We start from the raw sequence: 19894 nt of genomic DNA, 5'->3' as shown, positions 1-19894 counted from the left end.
TTAAAATTTAATATTGAATTTGTAAATCTGATAATATCTACAAATTGAACGAAGCATACAGCAAGTAATTATTTTATCCTGAAGTATCTTCAATCTTGTATCTGTAATACTGTATCCCGTCGTGTAGTAAGATCATGCTTTACATATCATACTCATGCAACTAAAAGTTCGGTAAAACCGATAAAACCAAAGCCCCATCCATTGCATTCTGGAACTGGAACACCAGTCCTACGTTTTTACCTTTTTCATTAAAAAACATAATCCATAATTCAATCCAATCAAAATCTCATGATTCAAAAGGTGAATCACTTCTAGAACTAGAAGTCGCCATTACACAGAGTATAACGGAATATAAAAAAACCGGCCATTAATAAAATCGCTAACACACTTGCAACGGGAGTCGAATACAGCTAATTCGCTAACTCTCCCGAATAGACTTAACAACAACCTCTCCTCACCCCTTTTTTCTTACAAAACCAGCCACTATATCATCCTGCTATAAAACACGCCCACACTCTTATAATTACTCACTGCAACTCCTTTGCTCATTTAATTTCTTTTCTTATCTTAATCTCCTCCGCTTAACTCAAATTCCACACGTACATTCAGTACTGTACGTGCATTCACATAATTCTGTACACCTAGCAGTATTCTATTGTAATGGGGTACGGAAGGCTGGGCGCGACTGAGCTCAAGAGTCCAGGGGAATTTAATCCGAGCGCGAGCAATTCGTCGATTATTGTTAACAAAAAATCGTCGAAGCTGAGATTCGTGTTGATTTGTGCTGTCACGCTTATTGTCGCGTCAGGAGTTTCGGTGGGAGTTCTTTTCGGAATTCGAAATAAATCGGATGGAGGCTCACAGGCAGAGGCATCGCATCAGAAGCCGAGTCAAGCGATGTCTCGTGCCTGTAGCAAAACTCGTTACCCTGATTTATGCGTTAATTCGCTTCTCGACTTTCCTGGTTCCGTCACTGCTTCCACGACCGACTTGGTCCACATTTCGGTTAATATGACTCTCCAGCATTTCGGCCGCGCGCTTTTTACTTCCACGGAGATTAATAATCTCCAGATGGATAAGCTTACGCGCGCGGCCTATGATGATTGCCTCGAGCTGCTTGAGGACTCCGTTGACCAGCTCTCGCGCTCGTTGACTTCTGTGGCGCCGCAACAGAGCCGTAACGGGCAGGCTGTGGGTAACAATAACGACGTGCTGACGTGGCTCAGCGCGGCCATGACGAATCAGGACACGTGTACTGAGGGATTTGAGGGTGTTAACACTAAAGTGAAGAACGAGATGGTGGATAGACTGAAGGACTTGTCCGAGTTGGTGAGCAATGCGTTGGCGATATTTACCGCGACGAAAGATGACGATTTTAGCGGAATTCCGATACAAAATCGGAGACTATTGGACACCGATACAGTATCGGAGCTGGACGAGTTTCCCCAATGGTTGTCGCCGAAAGATAGAAGATTGTTAGCCGCCCCTGTGTCGGCCATACAAGCCGATATTGTTGTGGCCAAAGACGGTTCCGGGACAGTAAAAACCATCGTGGAGGCCATCAAAAAAGTACCGGAACATAGCAACCGCCGTACCGTCATATACGTGAAAGCCGGAAAGTAAGTATAATATTGTCGACAACAGAAATTTAAATACTACTCTCTCCGTTACATTCAATTTTACTTTTTGGTTTGTTTTTTAAAACTCGTTTAAAGTATAGTTCATAATAATTTTTAAAATTTTTTTTCTGGATAAAATTTGATATTTAAATTTTTATTTAAAAAGATTTTTTTTTTAAAATTTTTTAAAAATATATATAGAAATATACTTTGGAGGAGGCTCGAAATGTGTGCAAATAGCGAACGTATACAAATAGTCGGGATGGGGAGTACATAAATTAATACTCCCTCCGTTTCAAAATACATGTCCACTTTAGAAAAAAAAGTTTTGTTTCAAAATATTTGTCCACTTCAACTTTCAATGCAAATTTATATTTTTAAAATCAACTTTCCTTCACATATATCTACTTTATATTTCCAAGATCAATCATACACCACATATATCTTCAATTAATGACTTAATACACCTCTTTTTTTTCACAATCCACTTTTTTTAAGCTATGTGATTTTTTTAAAATAGACATATAATTTGAAACGGAGGGAGTAACTTTTATCCCTATTTTGTAACTGACATTTTGAAATTATAATCTTACCCGTAGGTACGAAGAGGATAATATTAAAGTGGGGAGGAAGAAAACAAATGTGATGTTCATTGGAGATGGGAAGGGTAAAACTGTAATTACAGGAGGAAAAAGCGTTGGTGACAGTGTTACGACATTCCACACCGCTTCTTTCGGTAAATATTCTCTACCTTTTTATTAATTTCGCGCTTTCGTTGTCTATGCCTGGTTGGTGCCGATACATATATGCAAAGCTAGACTGTAGATATAAAAGTTGTAGCTATCCACAGTAACTATTTGTGGCGCCACAGATACGGACAAGTCGTAGCTTCTATTCGAAAGTGGACTAAGGCGTCAAACGATGTCGTTGGGTCAACTTTTTAATATATTCCTCTAATCAGGTTTACAACAATTAAACAATGTTAAATGAACAAGTGTAGTAGTATTTTTTTTTTTGACAAATATGGCTTATAGTCTTACAAATGAGTATCTGTTCTCAGATAAACTCTCGGGGTGAGCCAGGGTCGAACCCAGGACCTGGGACGACAGAGGATAAGCTTTTAACCACTGAGTTATCCAACCGTGCTCTAGTGTAGTAGTATTTAAGTGAGCTAAACTGAAGTTTTTATACGGACGCACATAGGACAAATACATGTGAATAGATTAAGAAAATAAGGGTCTATCAACTCATTGATTAATTAATCATGAAACTAGCGAGGAATTTCAACAAAACCACTCTTAAGAGGACCACATAATCGTGATAATGATTTATCTCTTGACAAAACCCTCTTACGTAAATGTTTGTTTTTGTGGTTGATTGAAGGATGAGACTATGTAAAAAGCATATTTATCCACATTTAACGAATTAATCATTACCTCGAAATGGTTAGGCAGACCAAATAAGCGTGTCCATGAAATACAAATTCTTGTGATTATTATCTGTTTGAAAAATAAAATAAGAGTCTACTTGGAAATATACTTCATCCGTTTCACTTTTTGGCACACTCTTAAGTCCCTTAGTCATTTTTATTTAAAAAAGAAAATTTAAAAAAAATATTTTTAACTATGCGTTCAAAAGACTTAGAAGTGTGTGTCAAAAAATCAAACGATTTATATTTCAAAACAGAGGGAGTATAAGGTATTCTATCAGAAAGTTATATTACGTCAAAATAATATCTATTTTATATTAGAATTTCAAAGAGAATAATATTCTCACGGGTTATTACACTATAGTGCTTATCATTTGAATCAAAATTATATACAGATGAGATGTTGACATGCATGCATAGGATGCTTAAATCATTGAAGTTGTGAAAATTCTGATTCGCAATATGAATATTGAGTAACACACTCAATTTTATTTTATCTTTTTGTGTTAATTTATTATGCAATACCTCTTGCTTCTCCTTCTGCTAGTTGGTGTTCATGGAATAATTTGTTGTTGACATAAAAAGTCGTTTATAAACGACTAAATATACCAAGACAAAAATAGACTCCTCCTATTGGAATATACACACACACTGACTGATTACCTGCTGTTACTTCCCTAATTTACATGCCATGTATAGTAGGGTACGAGTACTTTGTTTTTTTGCATTTGTTTCATCATAATAAGTAGAACAATCTTAGTCATGTCCAGACTCACCAAGCCACCGGCACTTGATTGCTGCCCACTTGTTTAATTCAAAAGTGCTCGATACGGATACGTGTCCAGATGTCAGGATCGATCGTAATTTATAAATTTTAATTTTTTTAACCTAAAATAAGTATTGAAATATCTGTAAATTCATGTCTGAATGACGGACAAGGGTACTTCAGACAAAATGAACGATTATTCTTAGAGTAATGGTTTTTTTTTTTACAGCGGCCACTGGTGCTGGTTTTATTGCACGAGACATTTCATTCGAGAACTATGCTGGACCAGGGAGGCATCAGGCAGTGGCTCTTCGTATCGGGGCAGATCACGGGGTTGTTTACAGGTGTAGCATCGTCGGATACCAGGATACCTTATACGTGCATTCCAATCGACAGTTCTATCGAGAATGTGATATCTACGGAACCGTGGATTTCATATTCGGAAACGCTGCTGTTGTGTTCCAGAGCTGTAATATCTTCGCTCGCAAGCCAATGCCTGGTCAGAAAAACACAATCACTGCCCAAAACCGAAAAGATCCTAACCAGAACACCGGTATCTCAATCCACGCCTGCAAAATTCTAGCCACAGGTGATCTCGAGGCGTCCAAAGGAAGCTTTCCTACATTTTTAGGAAGGCCTTGGAAATTATATTCGCGAACAGTTTACCTAATGTCGAACATGGGTGATCATATTCATCCCAGGGGATGGCTTGAGTGGAGTGGTAATTTCGCACTTGACACATTGTATTATGGCGAATACATGAACTCTGGTCCTGGAGGGGCTGTTGGACAACGCGTAAAGTGGCCTGGCTATCGCGTGATCACATCACCGGTTGAAGCAGGGAGGTTCACGGTTGGACAATTCATATTCGGATCCTCATGGTTACCTGCAACAGGGGTGGCTTTTGTTTCTGGTTTGACAGTCTAAAGTGTGATTCATTGTGGATGCTGCTACACAAATTGGAAGCTTATAAATTTATGTTTTTCATTTCTTTATATCTGTGTATGAAATGAAGTTGTATTAATTGTAAATTTATCGTTTTTCTGTGAATGTTCCTGAATGTAATAACCAGTCCAGTCATATGGCTTTCTGACTTGAACAGAAATATACAACCATCACTGCAATACTTGTTTATCGTAAATATATTTTCAAAAGTGACTTGTATTATGAGACGGAAAAAGTGTTAGCGTGAAAGTTAGCAGAGAGACAACAGCATAAGTTGTTAGATCATCTTAGGTTATCTCTAAGACATGCCTAAAAAAGTACTTGCACATGATTAGTAGTAAGTAGGTGTGTTTACATTTAAGAGGGCCATCAGTTTGTTGGGTCCAGAAATAGTTGGGCCATAATGACAGGTCCAACAAACGGGTTGGTCCAACTACTTAAATAGCTCATCACAACAAATATTAATGCATTTCACGAATTGTTAAGGGTGTGATAATAATGACTTTAAAGTAGTACGTGTATTTCTATCATGACTGATCTGAATTTAATTTGACAATGGCGTGGGAGAGAGAGAGGGCATGTAGCCATGTAATATGCACAAGCAGCTAATGTAGAATTATAGCTCTTATGGATACAAGAGATTTTATTCTATTTTAAGATGCTATGCCTGTGCACTGTTCATTCATTCTGCTGTGCAACTGGTTATCAAGCGAGAAACTAACTACAAATTTTAAATAAAAAATAAGAAAAACTAGTCATATATGACATCACCCATCCCTAGATGATATCACTCATCCGAGACACCTCGACTCCACTCAATTGAACTCGGATTCACTAGAGCCTCATCAAGATTTTTGATAGACTCGGAGGGCTTCAGACGAGCTCAAAAGCCAATACTTGATCTCACTCTCGTCCCACTATAAGTCCCATCTAAATCTTGTCAAGACCCAGTTCGAGATGCACTTCACTGAATGACTTGATCAAATTATCTGTGACTGCGATCCAGTCTGAGATAATCTCAGTACAGGGATTTATTTTCTTACTTGCAGAATCAGGGATTTAATATTAGTTGCCCGTGAGCCGCCTGGATTATATAGAACATCTCCGATTTTCAAATCTCCTATGAGCCTCATAAATATAATTGTCAAAATCAAACTACATGATCTGGAGGCTCGTGTTGACAATGCAAGAAGTACACTGCACGATCTGCAGTTCCTTCAAAGGGAGAAGTTCACCGAAATTGAAAAGGCTTTTGAAACTATGGGTACTAACCCTGCTGTTGGTTTGCTGTCTAATCATTAATTTTCATTAATAGGTTAAACTGAAGGTAGTGTTTTCTTCTACTGATCTTCCTATCTTAAAATTTTGGATTTAATCAAATGATATGTTGCGAAATATGCTAGAAATTGGATTTGAATATCATTTAAAATCCAATACACTCAAATACCAGTATAAATTTGAAAATTTGAACAAGACAAATCATGTCATTTGAAATCTAATAAAATTCAATATTTGTTTACAAATGCAATCTTACTTGAAATAATGTTTCACGGTTAACTATTCCGGAAGAATGAACACATTCGTATACAAAAACACTTGTTTTCCCCATTCTAAATCTGGTTACACCCCTCCAAAGCAGCAGGTAACTCCGGTTCCTGTTCTTGTGCCGATAGGTTTGACGAATTGCAAGGTGCCGCCTCGATACTGGCATTGTGATAAGAAACATATTAAACCAGCAAACAACCAAGTTGTATGTTCTTGAAAAATTTTATTTTGTTCAGGGTAAAGCATGGTTCTTTGGTTACTGGCTCAAGCAGCAAGTACCACGTGTACCAATTTCGGAACAGAATGAGTGTGTATCAGCAAGCTTTTCAGAGTGCAAATTATCTTTTCACAAGTAATAATATAACAAGAAAATCATACCCAAATTTGCCCATTAGTTGTTTGGCATCATCAACAGCAAGATTTGCAGCGTGTAGTGCCATCTTTTTAACCTAAAAACATGTACACTCTGTAGTCAGGAATACGAAATACATATCCAATATTTAACTTTGTCACAGTATAGTTGTGTTAACTCCTATTGTAGCACGCAATGTAACGAATTCTCTTATTTTTCTGCAGAATGATATTTAAGAGAGGTCGGACCGCCAATACGGATGATATCTTTAAAGAGGATCTTTTTCCAAAAAATGTTCAGCCGAACTTTGTTTCAATACAATTTACAACAACATGCGTGGCTCCAGCCTCTACAAGTACTTGCTGATACATATTTTAAAAAGCAAGCAAAAGCCTTTATCCTCTTTATCCCCTTCAAGCAATAAATATTATGCATCAAAACACATTAAATACATTCTTTTTACATATGTGCAGGAGCTACCTATGAATACCAAGATTTTAATGCTTGGTGAAGTTGTACAAATGACCAATTGATAAATGTAGATGGATCTGAACTGCCAGTGTGCACATGTCAATTTACTTTAAATGTATAATCAGGGCAATGTGCAAATATTCGTACCTCCAATTTATCTTCCTTGGATCTATGAAATTTGGGAAGCAAACGGAACTCATCTGTCAACCGGATGCATTCTTCAACATTGTCAGGAGAGACAAAGTCAAGGGCCACTTTAATACATGACTGTATAACAGGAACGTAGTAAACCAATTATTGTGTATAAAGATTGAACAAATGCTGACAAATAAATAGGAATAGATCAAGCAAGATTAAAAACAACAAAAATAGTCAGCCATGACACCCTATAAGCTAACAATGCTTTAGATTTTGGTTCAAGAAAGCTTCATAAATTGAATGCCATCTGGTAACGTAGATACTAAAAAGATATAGTACAATGGATTTCAAGTACTTTTTTAGCAGGCTTATTCAAACCGAGTCAAGTTTCTGGTCACCTAGTTCAACTTTCCTTTATCGAGTCGAACTTGAGCAAGTATAAATCGAGCTGAGTTCGAACTACTCAAAATTTCAAAATATTTTTACAAACTCAATATAATGCCTCCCCCGATATTATCAAATACCCAATTCATTCTATTACAAAAACATATATCATCAAAGTTAAGTCCAGTACGAGCCAAGTTCAAGTCGAGCTTCTAAGAATCTCGATTGACTAAATTTTCTTATTGAGCCCGAAAATTTGTTCGAAGCCAATTTGGGCCCATTCATACAGTCCTGTTCGAGTCAGCTCAACTTAAATTACAGCTCTGACTCCTGCCTATAGTGCTTTTAGTTACAAGATTCACTTGACAAAATTAACATGTTATAAATGATAGCTATGGGACAACTATTACCAGAATAATGAAATATATAGATGGGCATGTATACTTAAGAAAAGACATTACCTGCTTGTTTCTCACTTGATGCGGGCATCCAGCAGGAATGAACACAGCCTCACCATAGTGCTGCTCGAATGTCCATGGTTCAATTTCTATAAAAGTAAATGATCAGATATCAGTCTAACTACACCAACACGGTTGCATAGATATGAAGAAGTTCTTACCAAATTCCTCCTTCAACTGTCTCCGGTGCCTCTCATTCAAATAAAAAGTCTGGTCATGAATGGGATGTACAACCTGTACCAAGCACTATGTGAGATCAGAATTAAAAAGAAATAAAATTATGAGTGTTTATTAAGCATTGGTACCCACAGAATTGATAGGAAGATTATTGATGTCACGAAATTCTTTTTTATGCTTACGCAAGTACTCAATCAACTTGGGAACATCCTGCCTACGGAAGATATCCCAAACAGCAGCTCCATTACCAATCTCCACACTATAATCATCTATATTATTATTTGCATTTGCCTCTGCTACATCTGTGGATCTATTGCTCGGAATATTTCCCTCCAGGATATGACTATCATTGCTAGGCCTTGTTGCCTCAGAATGTTGGGAGAACTGGTTATTGCATGAATCTTCAATGGTAGAAGAACGGCAACAGGTGTTCACAGCATTCTTACCAGAAGAATGCTGGCCTACAGCATGTTCATCTACTAGTGATGCATTGTTAATGACACTTGCACCGTTTCTACTAGAACCAATTTCCCCAGGCTTTGCTCCTGAAATCACATCACCTTGAGAACATGAGTTCTTTTCAGCATCAAAGCATGTCGTATGTGAAATGGTAGCTCCATGTTTATGTGTTATATCACTTAAGTCATTTAGATCTTCATCATTATATTTTTCTTGCAATGCCTTGATGGTTTTGAGTTTCCATGTACCAATCTCCGATTTTCTCGTGTGTGTCAGTATGTTTACCTTGAGAAAAAAGAGTAAGAGAAAACATTTCATAAGATTTATAGCCAATCTTGAATATTAACAGAGGAAACAGTAATATTAATTTTTCAGTGAGAGTACTATACTAAAGGATGAAGTCATGAAGGCATTATATACATATCTCCGTACAATGTAAATATATCTAATCCAATAAGCACATATCCCTGATTCAAGCAAAGAATTATAACAAGCAACTGCATTAACTAGTAAAAGAAATTTAAAGCCAAGACTATAAGTAAGTTCGGTGACTGCGATTTTTTCCCTGCCAAATGACTGCATCAGAAAAAATTTACGTGTAATATGTCTAAAAGCTTTTATAAGAATATACATACCGCATCAGAAACATCACAATGTAGTTTTGTAACCGAATCCCCTCTACCAAGCTCATCTGGAAATCCATACGCAATGTAAGTTTTTGGTCCTAAATCTGGCTTTGGAGCAGCAGGAGGAAGTTTTGTAGCAAGATTCAAAATGCCAGACTTAGGATGAGTATAATCACGGTAGGGAAGCATAGCAATAAATTCAGCACCATGTCTTGGCAAACATTCTTCAAATGAATTTGTTGGTGGCCAGTCCTTTAGCTTCAACATCTCTGGCCACCCACTTCGATGCCTACGACCCTCTATGTAGCCTCTGAAGAACTGGTGAATATTAATTTCTACCTGAAACAAGGAAAGTACGATAGAACTCATCTCAAAACTTGAGAGAATATATACAGGCCTAAAGACTGACACACAAGGCTTGCTAAAACTATATATGTTTGAAATACTGTAAACTATATAATTAAGATGTTAAAAACTTAAACATATTTATATGGGCAAAACAACAAAAATAACACCAACCATAAATGTAGTTCAATGCATATACACACATGCAAAAAGTCTATATTCAACTTTATTATTGTTACTAGTCAAGTAATGCATTGAAATAGTAATATATGCAATCAAATATTCTAGCATTTTAAAATTAGCAAAACAAAGAGGAATCTTGGAGATTCATTAGATGTATAGCAACCGCATGGGAAAAATTAATAAGCTACATGCATACCTTGCACCAATCAAAGCAATCAATTGCCTGAACACTAAATGCTTCCTTCTTAGTACTCCTGAAAGCCCTCCACATAACCATTGGCTCCCAACTAAGACCCGAAGTTTTTGCTAGGACATCTCTAACTATAACTGGTTCACCTTTCCTCCAATGCATTTGAAAATGCTCAAATTCTTGTTCACTTGATTTATCAGCAACTGGACAGTATAGAAGGTTGTCATTACTATTTTTCCTGTTAGCAGCTTTTCGTACATTAGAATGAACATCGCCACTCTCTTGTGCAAGACTGTTAGGGAGGCAGTTATGACAATGCTTTGAAACGTCAACATCTGTCAACCGATGGTTGCTTACAAGAGCCTCCGCTTTACGTATTATCTCAAGCACCCAGTCAGCATCAAAGATCCGTCTCAGCAATAGAATCCTAGTACCACAACCTCCACGCGCAGGGGGAGGACAAGGTATGGCACCAGTAATCTCTGCTGTCCAGTTTGGAAAGTCGCCAGGAATGACATGTAAACAATCATCTACAGGAAGAGGCACTCGACTCTCCCAAGTGTTTGTTGAATCTTTTTTATTCACATCTGTAACATTTCCATGAGATCTCTCCAAGAATTGGTGGAAAGAGGAATCTGCTTCACTGCCACCAGGTTGGATGCCTTCTCTGAGTTCACGGCAGCAACTGAGGCAGAGATCATATGAACAATCGGGGTTTGGGCAGCTTCTAAGGAAGTTGACTATAGACGTATTGCAATTGTCACTGGAGAAAAGAATAATAAATTATTTGTCAAAAACTGAGACATATTTGGAAATTATGTTCTCATTTTGTACGGGGTAAGAAATAAAATTACCAGTATACTCGGTCATCATCATCAATCGTCGCTTCTTCTACATCTGCTTCTTCAAATTTAACTCCTACATGAAAGCACATAAAAGTAAACAAAACCATAATAAGAACGATCACAATAAATACTAATCCAGCTGCAGGCTCCAGCTCTGTAATTGCAATGTTATACCCTGTATGCGGGATTCCACATCAAGCTCACAGCTCTGTTCCTCTTGAATATGCCTGAGAAGAGGCAGTGTTTTCTGAAGCAAATACAGTAACCTTTGCAATCTAATATTTTCATCTACTTCGTAACGAGTATCCTATTAAAACCAAAAAGAACGAGCAAGTAATTTAGTTAAAACTAATTGTTAGAAGTATATTAAGACAAAAATATAGAAACACTGATTCAAATAAGTAAACAGATAGGATTTTGGCTACAAAAGGGAGACACCTACCGTATGGATCATATCTGCCTGAAGACAAGGTTTGCAGTTGCAATTCCTACAACAAGATGGACAAGCATTCTTGGCATCCAATATTGTTCTCTCGGGGTACCTGTTGATTATATTTTAACAGTTTTAGATGAGAAGAACGTATTACACATTACATGGTTGGACAAATTACAAAGAATGTGAAAGCACTGCCTGATAATACAAGGAGCCTATCAAGTATTAAGGTATGGTTTAGAATAATAAATCCTAGTGGTTATCATAATAAAAATTAAAACGGAAAAGAAGTCAATAGATGTATCACAAACAGGAAGTAATTGTTTCTTGTGCAACAAATATCTTGCACAAGAGTAAATTATCATAATTGACACACACACAACCGTTTTGGTTTTGACCTTCAACAGAAGCAAAACTGGTCGGTTTTTTTACCAGGACTGTGTGAATTTTGTGTAAAAATCTTTTGAACAAAGAGTGTGGCTGCTAATATGTCAAATTTTAATAGGGAGGAGATCTATTTTTGTCATTTTATATTAATAGTCTTTTGCTGTTTCACTAAGACCAAAAAACTCATTTAATACACTTAATATGCAATCAAAAAGTATTCCAACTACAAACCTGTATATTGCAGTTGTAATGACAACGAAAGAATACACAGGTTAAGAAATACAGTCTTAGTTTCTTAATAACTGTCAGGAGATGTAATTTACCACTTTGTCAAACATTCATTGCAGTAGCGTCTCCTTTTGCAATTTGAACAGTTGACCACATTGCTTTTAGTCTTTCTACATTGGTGACAAGTTAAACTCCCCTGCTCTAGATTCCGTTTTGTGTTGTCCTATATCAAATAACTGTCAGATTCGGCAGACACTACAGGCGCAGAAATATGGCACAGATACACATTAAGAATTTATGAGCGTGCAGAATGATATGAATACTGTGAGATTAAATTCAAGAGAGGGAAGGAGGGAGCTCAATGGATTAATCTAACTGAATGAATACAGATTATATACAGGAATGTTTATATATTTGTTACACTGAAGCTGTACTCCAACTAATACCAACCAAAACTTCACTAAAAGTAAGATATTAAGAATATGCACAAAGCATATATAGTTATATACATAACAAGGTATATAGCCAAGATGATAAACCACAACAGCATCTAAACCCAGAGAAAATATTGAATACTATCGAAGGTCACTGTCCGTTGTCTCGACTGAGGCCAAAAGCTACCAATAAGGTATCTATCTGAAATTGTATCATATGATAAACACACACATGACACAATTGTAGAAACAGATAGGACACAATTGTAGAAACAGATAGGTTCCTTTAATACACATTGTGAAGTATCAGACAAGCCACTGAATCTGGAAGAACTAACCGATATTTCAGCATATGTGTATCCATCATCTTTTTTGTCACCAACGCAATTGGATTTGTTGACTTCCTCAGAGCACTTCCTTGGTCTCCCTTGATGCCTTTGAAGAGTACTGGAATCGGATAACACTTCACCAGCATCCTTGTCTGTAATCAACTCCTTATTGTCCGAACAAGTTTCAGTAACATAAAGATGATTTTTCTCGTGACCCTTTACTTGGCTTGACTGGCATTTATGAAACATCATGCTATCTCCACGTATCCTTTTCGATGAAGCAAACGTTCCGTTGTTATTCTTTAAGACTTCAGGGCTACAATCTTGATCTTTGTTCTTGAGCCCATCTATTTTAATATTGTTTGGACCTGGAATTTCCATTATCTTCTTAACTTCAAGAATTTCCCCATTGTGATCTTCAATCTTCTTTTCAGCTCTAATCTTCTTCTTTTTCTTATTTTTTGAGCCCTTTGGTCGGCCGCGACGGGAAAAGGTTTTATCAGTTCCTTCACCAGCTACTCTCTCCAATATTTCACTGTTGCTTTCCCAAACAATTATACAATCACTACTTGCATCACCTGCTCCATTTATTTTCTTTATATTCCTCAAACCTTTTGGTTGACTCCGACGACCCATACCTAGAACAACAGTTTTCTTTTTATTCTTAGAACCCTTTGGTCGACCCCGACGACCAATGCCTAGAACAACAGTTTTCTTTTTATTCTTAGAACCCTTAAGTCTCCCTCTCCTACTCTTTTTCTGCCCAATAATCTCAGCCTCCTCTTCAACACATCCAGAAATTTGATCAGCCAAATTGTCTCTCTCTCCTTCCAATGCAATCAGTTTCTTGTTGCTCACATCACCTGCCACAATTTTTTTCTTCTTATTCTTAGAACCCTTTGGTCGACCCCGACGACCTGTACCTAGAACAACAATTTTCTTATTGTTCTTAGAACCCTTAAGTCTCCCTCTCCTACCCCTTCTCTGCCCAATCATCTCAACTCCCTCTTCATCACATCCAAAAACATGATCTGCCAAAATGTCTGCCCCGCCTTCCAAAGCAATCAGTTTCCTGTTGCTCACATCACCTGCCACCATCTTATTCTTCTTGTTCTTAGAACCCTTTGGTCGACCCCGACGACCAGTACCTAGAACAACAGTTTTCCTTTTATTTTTAGAACCCTTAAGTCTCCCTCTCCTACTCTTTTTCTGCCCAATAATCTCAGCCTCCTCTTCATCACATCCAGAAACATGATCAGCCAAATTGTTTATCTCTCCTTCCAACGCAATCAGTTTCTTGTTGCTCACATCACCTGTCACAATCTTTTTCTGCCCAATAATCCCAGCCTCCTCTTCATCACATCCAGAAACATGGTCAGCCAAATTGTTTATCTCTCCTTCCAACGCAATCAGTTTCTTGTTGGTCACATCACCTGTCACAATCCTTTTCTGCCCAATAATCCCAGCCTCCTCTTCATCACATCCAGAAACATGATCAGCCATATTGTCTATCTCTCCTTCCAACACAATCAGTTTCTTGTTGCTCACATCACCTGCCACAATCTTTTTCTTCTTATTCTTAGAACCCTTTGGTCGACCCACACGACCCCTACCTAGAACAACAATTTTCTTTTTATTCTTAGAACCCTTAAGTCTCCCTCTCCTACCCCTATTCTGCCTAACAATCTCAGCCTCCTCTTCATCACATCCAGAAACATGATCTGCCAAAATGTCTGCCGCACCTGCCAAAGCAATCAGTTTCCCGTTGCTCACATCACCTGCCACAATCTTCTTCTTCTTGTTCTTAGAACCCTTTGGCCTCCCTCTCCTACCCCTTACCGGCCCAATAACCTCAGCCTCCACTTCATCACATCCCGAAACATGATCATCAAAAATAGCCCTCTCCCCTTTAAAGCCAATCACTTTCTTGTCGCTCACATCACCTGCCACAATCTTTCTCTTCTTATTCTTCGAACCCTTAGGCCTCCCTCTCCTCCCCCTCATCTTCCCCTGATCCAAACCACCCTCTCCCCGAAAAGAAACCACCTTTCTCTTCTTCTTGTTCTTGGAACCCTTAGGCCTCCCCCTTTTAACCCTTAAACCCTCCTCCTCATCATCATCACACCCAAAAATCTGATCAAAAGTCCTCTTTCTCTTAGCCTCCCAACCCCCACTACTCACACCATCACAATCAAGCTGTAAAGAAAGAGCCCTACACTCCTCATTCTCTTCACCACCCAATGAAAACTCACTCACAGAACTCCCAGAACCAGAACCCATTCTCTCTCACTGCAATCATTCCCAAACACAACAAATTAAATAATGCACAAACAAAACCACAATCAAATAAAGCATTAATATCGACCCAACAACAAAAACAAGAAAATCAAGAACTTAAATACCAAAAAAGATTTAATTTTACTGAACGGTAAAATATGCGTGTAATATATGCCTATGTAAGTAATGTAAGTATGTGTTGTGTTGTGCTCACCTGTTGTTTACACCTGTTGTTTACAGTTGAAGCTCGACACAGTACAGCAGCTGCGTCGTTTGTGCTTTCAGGGCTTCGAAGACAAAATGTTAATATCGAGGCAACTCATACTATTTGTGTATGCTGCGAGAATAACATAGAATATAATAATAATAAAGTAGTAGTACAACTTTATTAGTATCCGATAATTAAGTGCAAAAATAAAATCTTACATACCCAATCGGGATGAGTGAATGATGGGATTAGGCCCAATGAGATTAGGCATTAGGAAGCGGTCCAGTTTATATGAAATGGGCAGGAGGGTTTAGAAATATAAGAAGAGTTGGGATTTGCCAAGGAGGAGTATATGAATATGACTGCATTAATAACGTATAGTGGTTGTCATTCATGTTTTGAATAGTAACGTATCTCAGCTTATGATCATCATAACTACACTGTAGGAGTAGTTATGTTACACATTAAGGTGAGGGTTATCTTCAACTATTTGACTCGAGTGAACCATTTTAAACAGTGTGGCCTGTTTCTTAGCTTGCAAAAACCAATTCACTCGGCTACTCCTGTTTCTTAGGGTACAAACATGTTCAGGGGAAATGAGTGTAGCGATGTATCTCAAATTCTGTTTTCATTATTTTTAAGTGCCTGTTTGGGGTTGTGGTTCCAAACCACAACAGCAGCTTTTTCTCAAACCGCTATAAAAAAGTGTTTGGTAAAATCTGAAAGAGCTTTTTCTAACCACAATTTTTGTCCAGAAGCAGCTTTTACAGAAAGCTGGTGTACCCCTGCTTTTCACAAAAGCAGCTGTTGCGCGCAGTTGTTACAGACCCCAACATCAAACCCTGAAACAAACAACTATTTTTTATAAAATATATTGTAGCCCTTAAAACAAAATAACAAAACACATATATAACACATGTTTTATTATATTCTGGGATTATTGTTGGTACACATGATGGTTGTTGAATTTTTTCTAATAAAAATTTAAATGAAAATATTTGAAATAAATATTGTTTAAATGAATTTTAAAGTTATATCTTTTTGGTGTTATTAAATTTTGTCCAAAAAAATTTCATTATAATATAGAGACAGAAATTAAATTTGTTGAGTAATATATATTAATAGAAGAAAAAAATTATATATTTATATATAAAATAAACGTAAGTAGTATATTTGGTAAATGTTATAGATTTTTATATAATTTTTAAATGAATATAAGAATTAATATTGGTGTTCCAAATAAAATAGAAGTAATCTAAATCACATAAAAAAATATTGTATGTTACTAATAAGGAATTGCTTTTTTTTATATTTGTGTGTAAAATATAAATGATGCGTTACTGTTGAAAATCTTACAGAAATTATGTAGTTTTGTAAATAGAATATCGTAATTTTATAAAAAGCCATAAATTTTATTGGTTATACCAATATGATTTTCTATTTTAAATATGATTTTTATATCATTACTTAAAATTATATATATTAATAGCATATTTTTTTTTAAAAAAAACCTCATACATCATACAAAATAATCAATTAAATTTTAAAGAAAACAGTATTTTATAGTTTTACAGCTGTCAATAGAACCCCAAAACATGTTAATAAAATATTATTTTATTTATAATTATAACTCTAAACAACAGTTTAACAAAAAATTTACCAAACAATTTGTTTTCAGTTTTTACTCAAACAGCACATTTGAAATCAAGTTTACCAAACAGTCTCCGCTTTTGTAAACAGCACTTTTGTAAACCGCACTTTTACTCACAGCAACAGCAATTTTCAACAGCAATCCCAAACAGACCCGGTGATGGGTAAATGATTAATTTCAATTGACGGACTGAAGTGCATACATGAGTCTTATTATTCTTATTCTTATTATTAGTGTGAGTCATACTTTGCCAACTAGATTTGAAAAAAAGATATATATTTTAGGGTATTTAACATTTTCTCAGGAAATATTTGATGAATTAGAGTTTTTTTTTCAGTTAAAAAAAGTTTTGCTCCAAGAGCCTTGTGACCTTGAGTTTGTTGCAACAGCTATTCCTAAAAAAGTATGTGAAAAAAAAACAGATTTTCAACTTTTAGAGAAAACTATCCCTATCAAAACCCACTGAAAATATAATTTTTATTTTATAATTCGAAATATCTAACTATAAAAAAATAAATAAAAACAAACAGATACATGATTTCTACAACCTAAATGTGAGATATTGAAGATTATGTTTGAGACAAGTATTTAAAAATATTAATAATTATAAATATTGATTTATATTTTCATTTATAATATGTTGTTTGACATGTCTATTCAAGAGATTCAACTTTGTGATTAGTTTCCTATAATCTTTTTATTTTGTATATTCAGTTATTTTTAAACTCGCAGTATGGTCAATATTAACTATATTTATATATGTACGACCACTTATATATTTTGTTATTTACTTCTTTTTACGAGATGTTTGATGAGATTTTTATACGAGTGTTCAGTTTTCGGATACAAAATTCTATTGTCTAAATGTATTGTTCGAGTAGATAACAAGATTTATTGAATGAAATAAAACACTAGATGCGATTATCATATTTTAGGATGATTCTTTCTTTGTAAATTTGATAAAATAATCGGTGAAGGAAAAATCAAAAGAATACTATTTTAATACGTAATATTACTCTAAAATTCGAGAAATAATTACAAGCATTAAACAACAACATAATATTTATTTGAAATAAAAAATGAAGAAATAACAATTTATAAATTTATAAATATAACAAGTAACTACAAGAGTGTGCATTCAATTGACATCATAATAGATAGTAACAATGCATGCATTTAAAAAAATTGTATCTCTAAGATAGACGGTATTATTGTACTAGACAAAACAACAAGCAATGAAATCAAAGAGAATAAAGCCGCTAAATTATAAGATAAGTAAGTCTCTCCACACCGTACAAGTGCGTGTCTAGCCCATGCGAAAAAATTAGATAAGATATTCAAGATTACACCAAGTATACAAATAGAACATGTTCCAATTTTATACTATTACAAAAAATCTAAGGAATCTCATCATTTGAATGATATAAGGTTGATTTCATACGGAAACAAAAAAAAAATCCAAAAATTAACATAGAATGATGAGGATTTAAACACAATATTTCAAAATTTTATGGATTACATAGAGATTTTTTAAAATTTGTCATACTACTATTAAAATCAAATTTCCATGTGTTAAGAGCGAGATTATGTCCAAATATATTATGCAACATGAGGCCTTTTTATCATAATACAAAGGGTCATGTATAGTTTAACTTAAGCATACAATTTAAACGCAGAAGGATTAAATTAGACTTGACACAGCAAAAAGAGTACGTCCAAATTTACAGAAAGTGATAAAAATAGTCCTTAGCTCACGGAAAATTATAAGATCTTAAACAGTTCACAAGTACCAACTTGATGGCACACATGACTTTCACTTGTTGTGATAAAATTGGTAAATTTTTTGGTGATTGAAGAACCAAAAATATTAACAAGTGTTACCTAATAACATTGTACCCGAAAAATGAGGAACGAGGTTAACTTGGAGGTGTAGACCCTTATAAGTAAAACAATTTAAAAGCATTGTATAAATATTAGGAGCACCCATACAACATGTTAGTAGTGGAAGTTGACCTCTTAATCATATCAAGTGATCTTCCAACAAATTTCAGACTTGCATCTATTAGATTTTTTCCTTAGTTTGGTTCCCATTATTATTAATCACATGAACCACTGAATTCTTTCCGCAAGCGATGACCACGGCAAAGAAAGCTAGCTGCAATTAGATAAAGTAATCTCAAAACTTATTTGAAGACTTATGTGACGAATGACTATGAAGCTGCCACTACAAAGAATTATACATTTGGTCCTTCTATTAGAAAGCTCTAATCTTTAGTCAGATTTGACATGTCATCTTGTTTGAGAAATTTTATATAATCAAGCAGTATATACTTTAAATTATAATTTCAACATCAAGTGAAGCATTGCAGTATATGTATACAACAACCACCACTAAACTACAACAACATATCACCAAAATATACAACATGAAAGTGGAAATCTTGAATATTCAAAAAGCAAATTCATGTCCTTGCACACGTGGTTGTAGAATTTTAGTGAAATTTATGAATTATGTAGAAAACATAAAGATGTAACATTCAGGAAAATACCGATACTTCTCTCAGCCCAACGACTACATGTATATAGATGATCAACACATTTATAAAAAGGACTTTATCCAAAAATTATAAGATTATCCAAAAATTATAAGAATTTTGAGAGTATGCCTTGAAATATCCGACAACAAGCTGTTAATATGTATGACACGAAACCTACATCTATATCTGGTCCTTGAAATTCAGCAAGCTCGTAAAGACTGCTAACATAAAGCTCCTGACATATCATTAGCTAAATATAAGATTCTTAAAAAATAATTCAAAAATAACATCTAACGGGTACCTTGTATCAATAACATGATTACAACAATTACATACCTCTTTGAATTTTTTTATGTTTGCCCCATTTTAGCAATGATATGGTTTATCACTTTTATAGAGGCCTTACTCACATACAATTTAGTCTTGTTGTCATGAAGCTCCTTTGGGAAACTTTGACAATATGTCAGTGTCTCCCTTT

The 19894-nt window shown here is 35.5% G+C and overlaps 2 protein-coding genes across 4 annotated transcripts; one reads left to right on the top strand and one right to left on the bottom strand.

The window, feature by feature from the left end:
- The first annotated feature begins 374 nt into the window (after positions 1-374).
- On the top strand, positions 375-4938 carry LOC108218837 (probable pectinesterase/pectinesterase inhibitor 61). The gene is made up of 3 exons (XM_017391960.2): positions 375-1619; positions 2219-2355; positions 4044-4938. Exons 1-3 carry the CDS (start codon positions 661-663, stop codon positions 4739-4741), a joined length of 1794 nt encoding a protein of 597 aa, XP_017247449.1. The 5' UTR covers positions 375-660; the 3' UTR covers positions 4742-4938.
- A 1218-nt stretch (positions 4939-6156) lies between these two features.
- LOC108218781 (uncharacterized) lies at positions 6157-15470 on the bottom strand. 3 transcript variants are annotated; one of them, XM_064091440.1, is made up of 14 exons: positions 15235-15460; positions 12753-15032; positions 12076-12203; positions 11375-11474; positions 11107-11239; positions 10942-11005; positions 10094-10850; positions 9379-9708; positions 8417-9028; positions 8269-8341; positions 8111-8196; positions 7275-7394; positions 6683-6753; positions 6157-6463 (listed from the first exon to the last, which is right to left on the bottom strand). In XM_064091440.1, exons 2-14 carry the CDS (start codon positions 15021-15023, stop codon positions 6370-6372), a joined length of 4839 nt encoding a protein of 1612 aa, XP_063947510.1. In that variant the 5' UTR covers positions 15024-15032; positions 15235-15460; the 3' UTR covers positions 6157-6369. The 3 variants fall into 3 exon arrangements, 2 of the variants coding, with proteins under 2 accessions (XP_063947510.1, XP_063947511.1); XM_064091441.1 differs by lacking the exon at positions 15235-15460 and having other exon boundaries at positions 12753-15147; XR_010291154.1 differs by lacking the exons at positions 6157-6463; positions 6683-6753; positions 7275-7394 and having other exon boundaries at positions 8467-9028; positions 15235-15470.
- Between the last annotated feature and the right edge of the window lie 4424 nt (positions 15471-19894).

The sequence above is a fragment of the Daucus carota genome, chromosome 4, assembly GCF_001625215.2.
Source record: "Daucus carota subsp. sativus chromosome 4, DH1 v3.0, whole genome shotgun sequence".
Classification (NCBI taxonomy): domain Eukaryota; kingdom Viridiplantae; phylum Streptophyta; class Magnoliopsida; order Apiales; family Apiaceae; genus Daucus; species Daucus carota.
This window is presented reverse-complemented; position numbering and strand designations above follow the sequence as displayed.

What these genes read in the sequence shown, in the direction of transcription:
- LOC108218837 (XM_017391960.2), top strand. Translation starts at nt 661, where the DNA reads ATGGGGTACGGAAGGCTGGGCGCGACTGAGCTCAAGAGTCCAGGGGAA. An exon ending in ATATACGTGAAAGCCGGAAA is followed by an intron (nt 1,620 to 2,218) that starts GTAAGTATAATA and finishes TCTTACCCGTAG; the next exon opens with GTACGAAGAGGATAATATTA. An exon ending in ATTCCACACCGCTTCTTTCG is followed by an intron (nt 2,356 to 4,043) that starts GTAAATATTCTC and finishes TTTTTTTTACAG; the next exon opens with CGGCCACTGGTGCTGGTTTT.
- LOC108218781 (XM_064091440.1), bottom strand. Translation starts at nt 15,023, where the DNA reads ATGGGTTCTGGTTCTGGGAGTTCTGTGAGTGAGTTTTCATTGGGTGGT. An exon ending in AATGAATGTTTGACAAAGTG is followed by an intron (nt 11,475 to 12,075) that starts GTAAATTACATC and finishes TATAATCAACAG; the next exon opens with GTACCCCGAGAGAACAATAT. An exon ending in ATCAAGTGAGAAACAAGCAG is followed by an intron (nt 7,395 to 8,110) that starts GTAATGTCTTTT and finishes CCTGTTATACAG; the next exon opens with TCATGTATTAAAGTGGCCCT.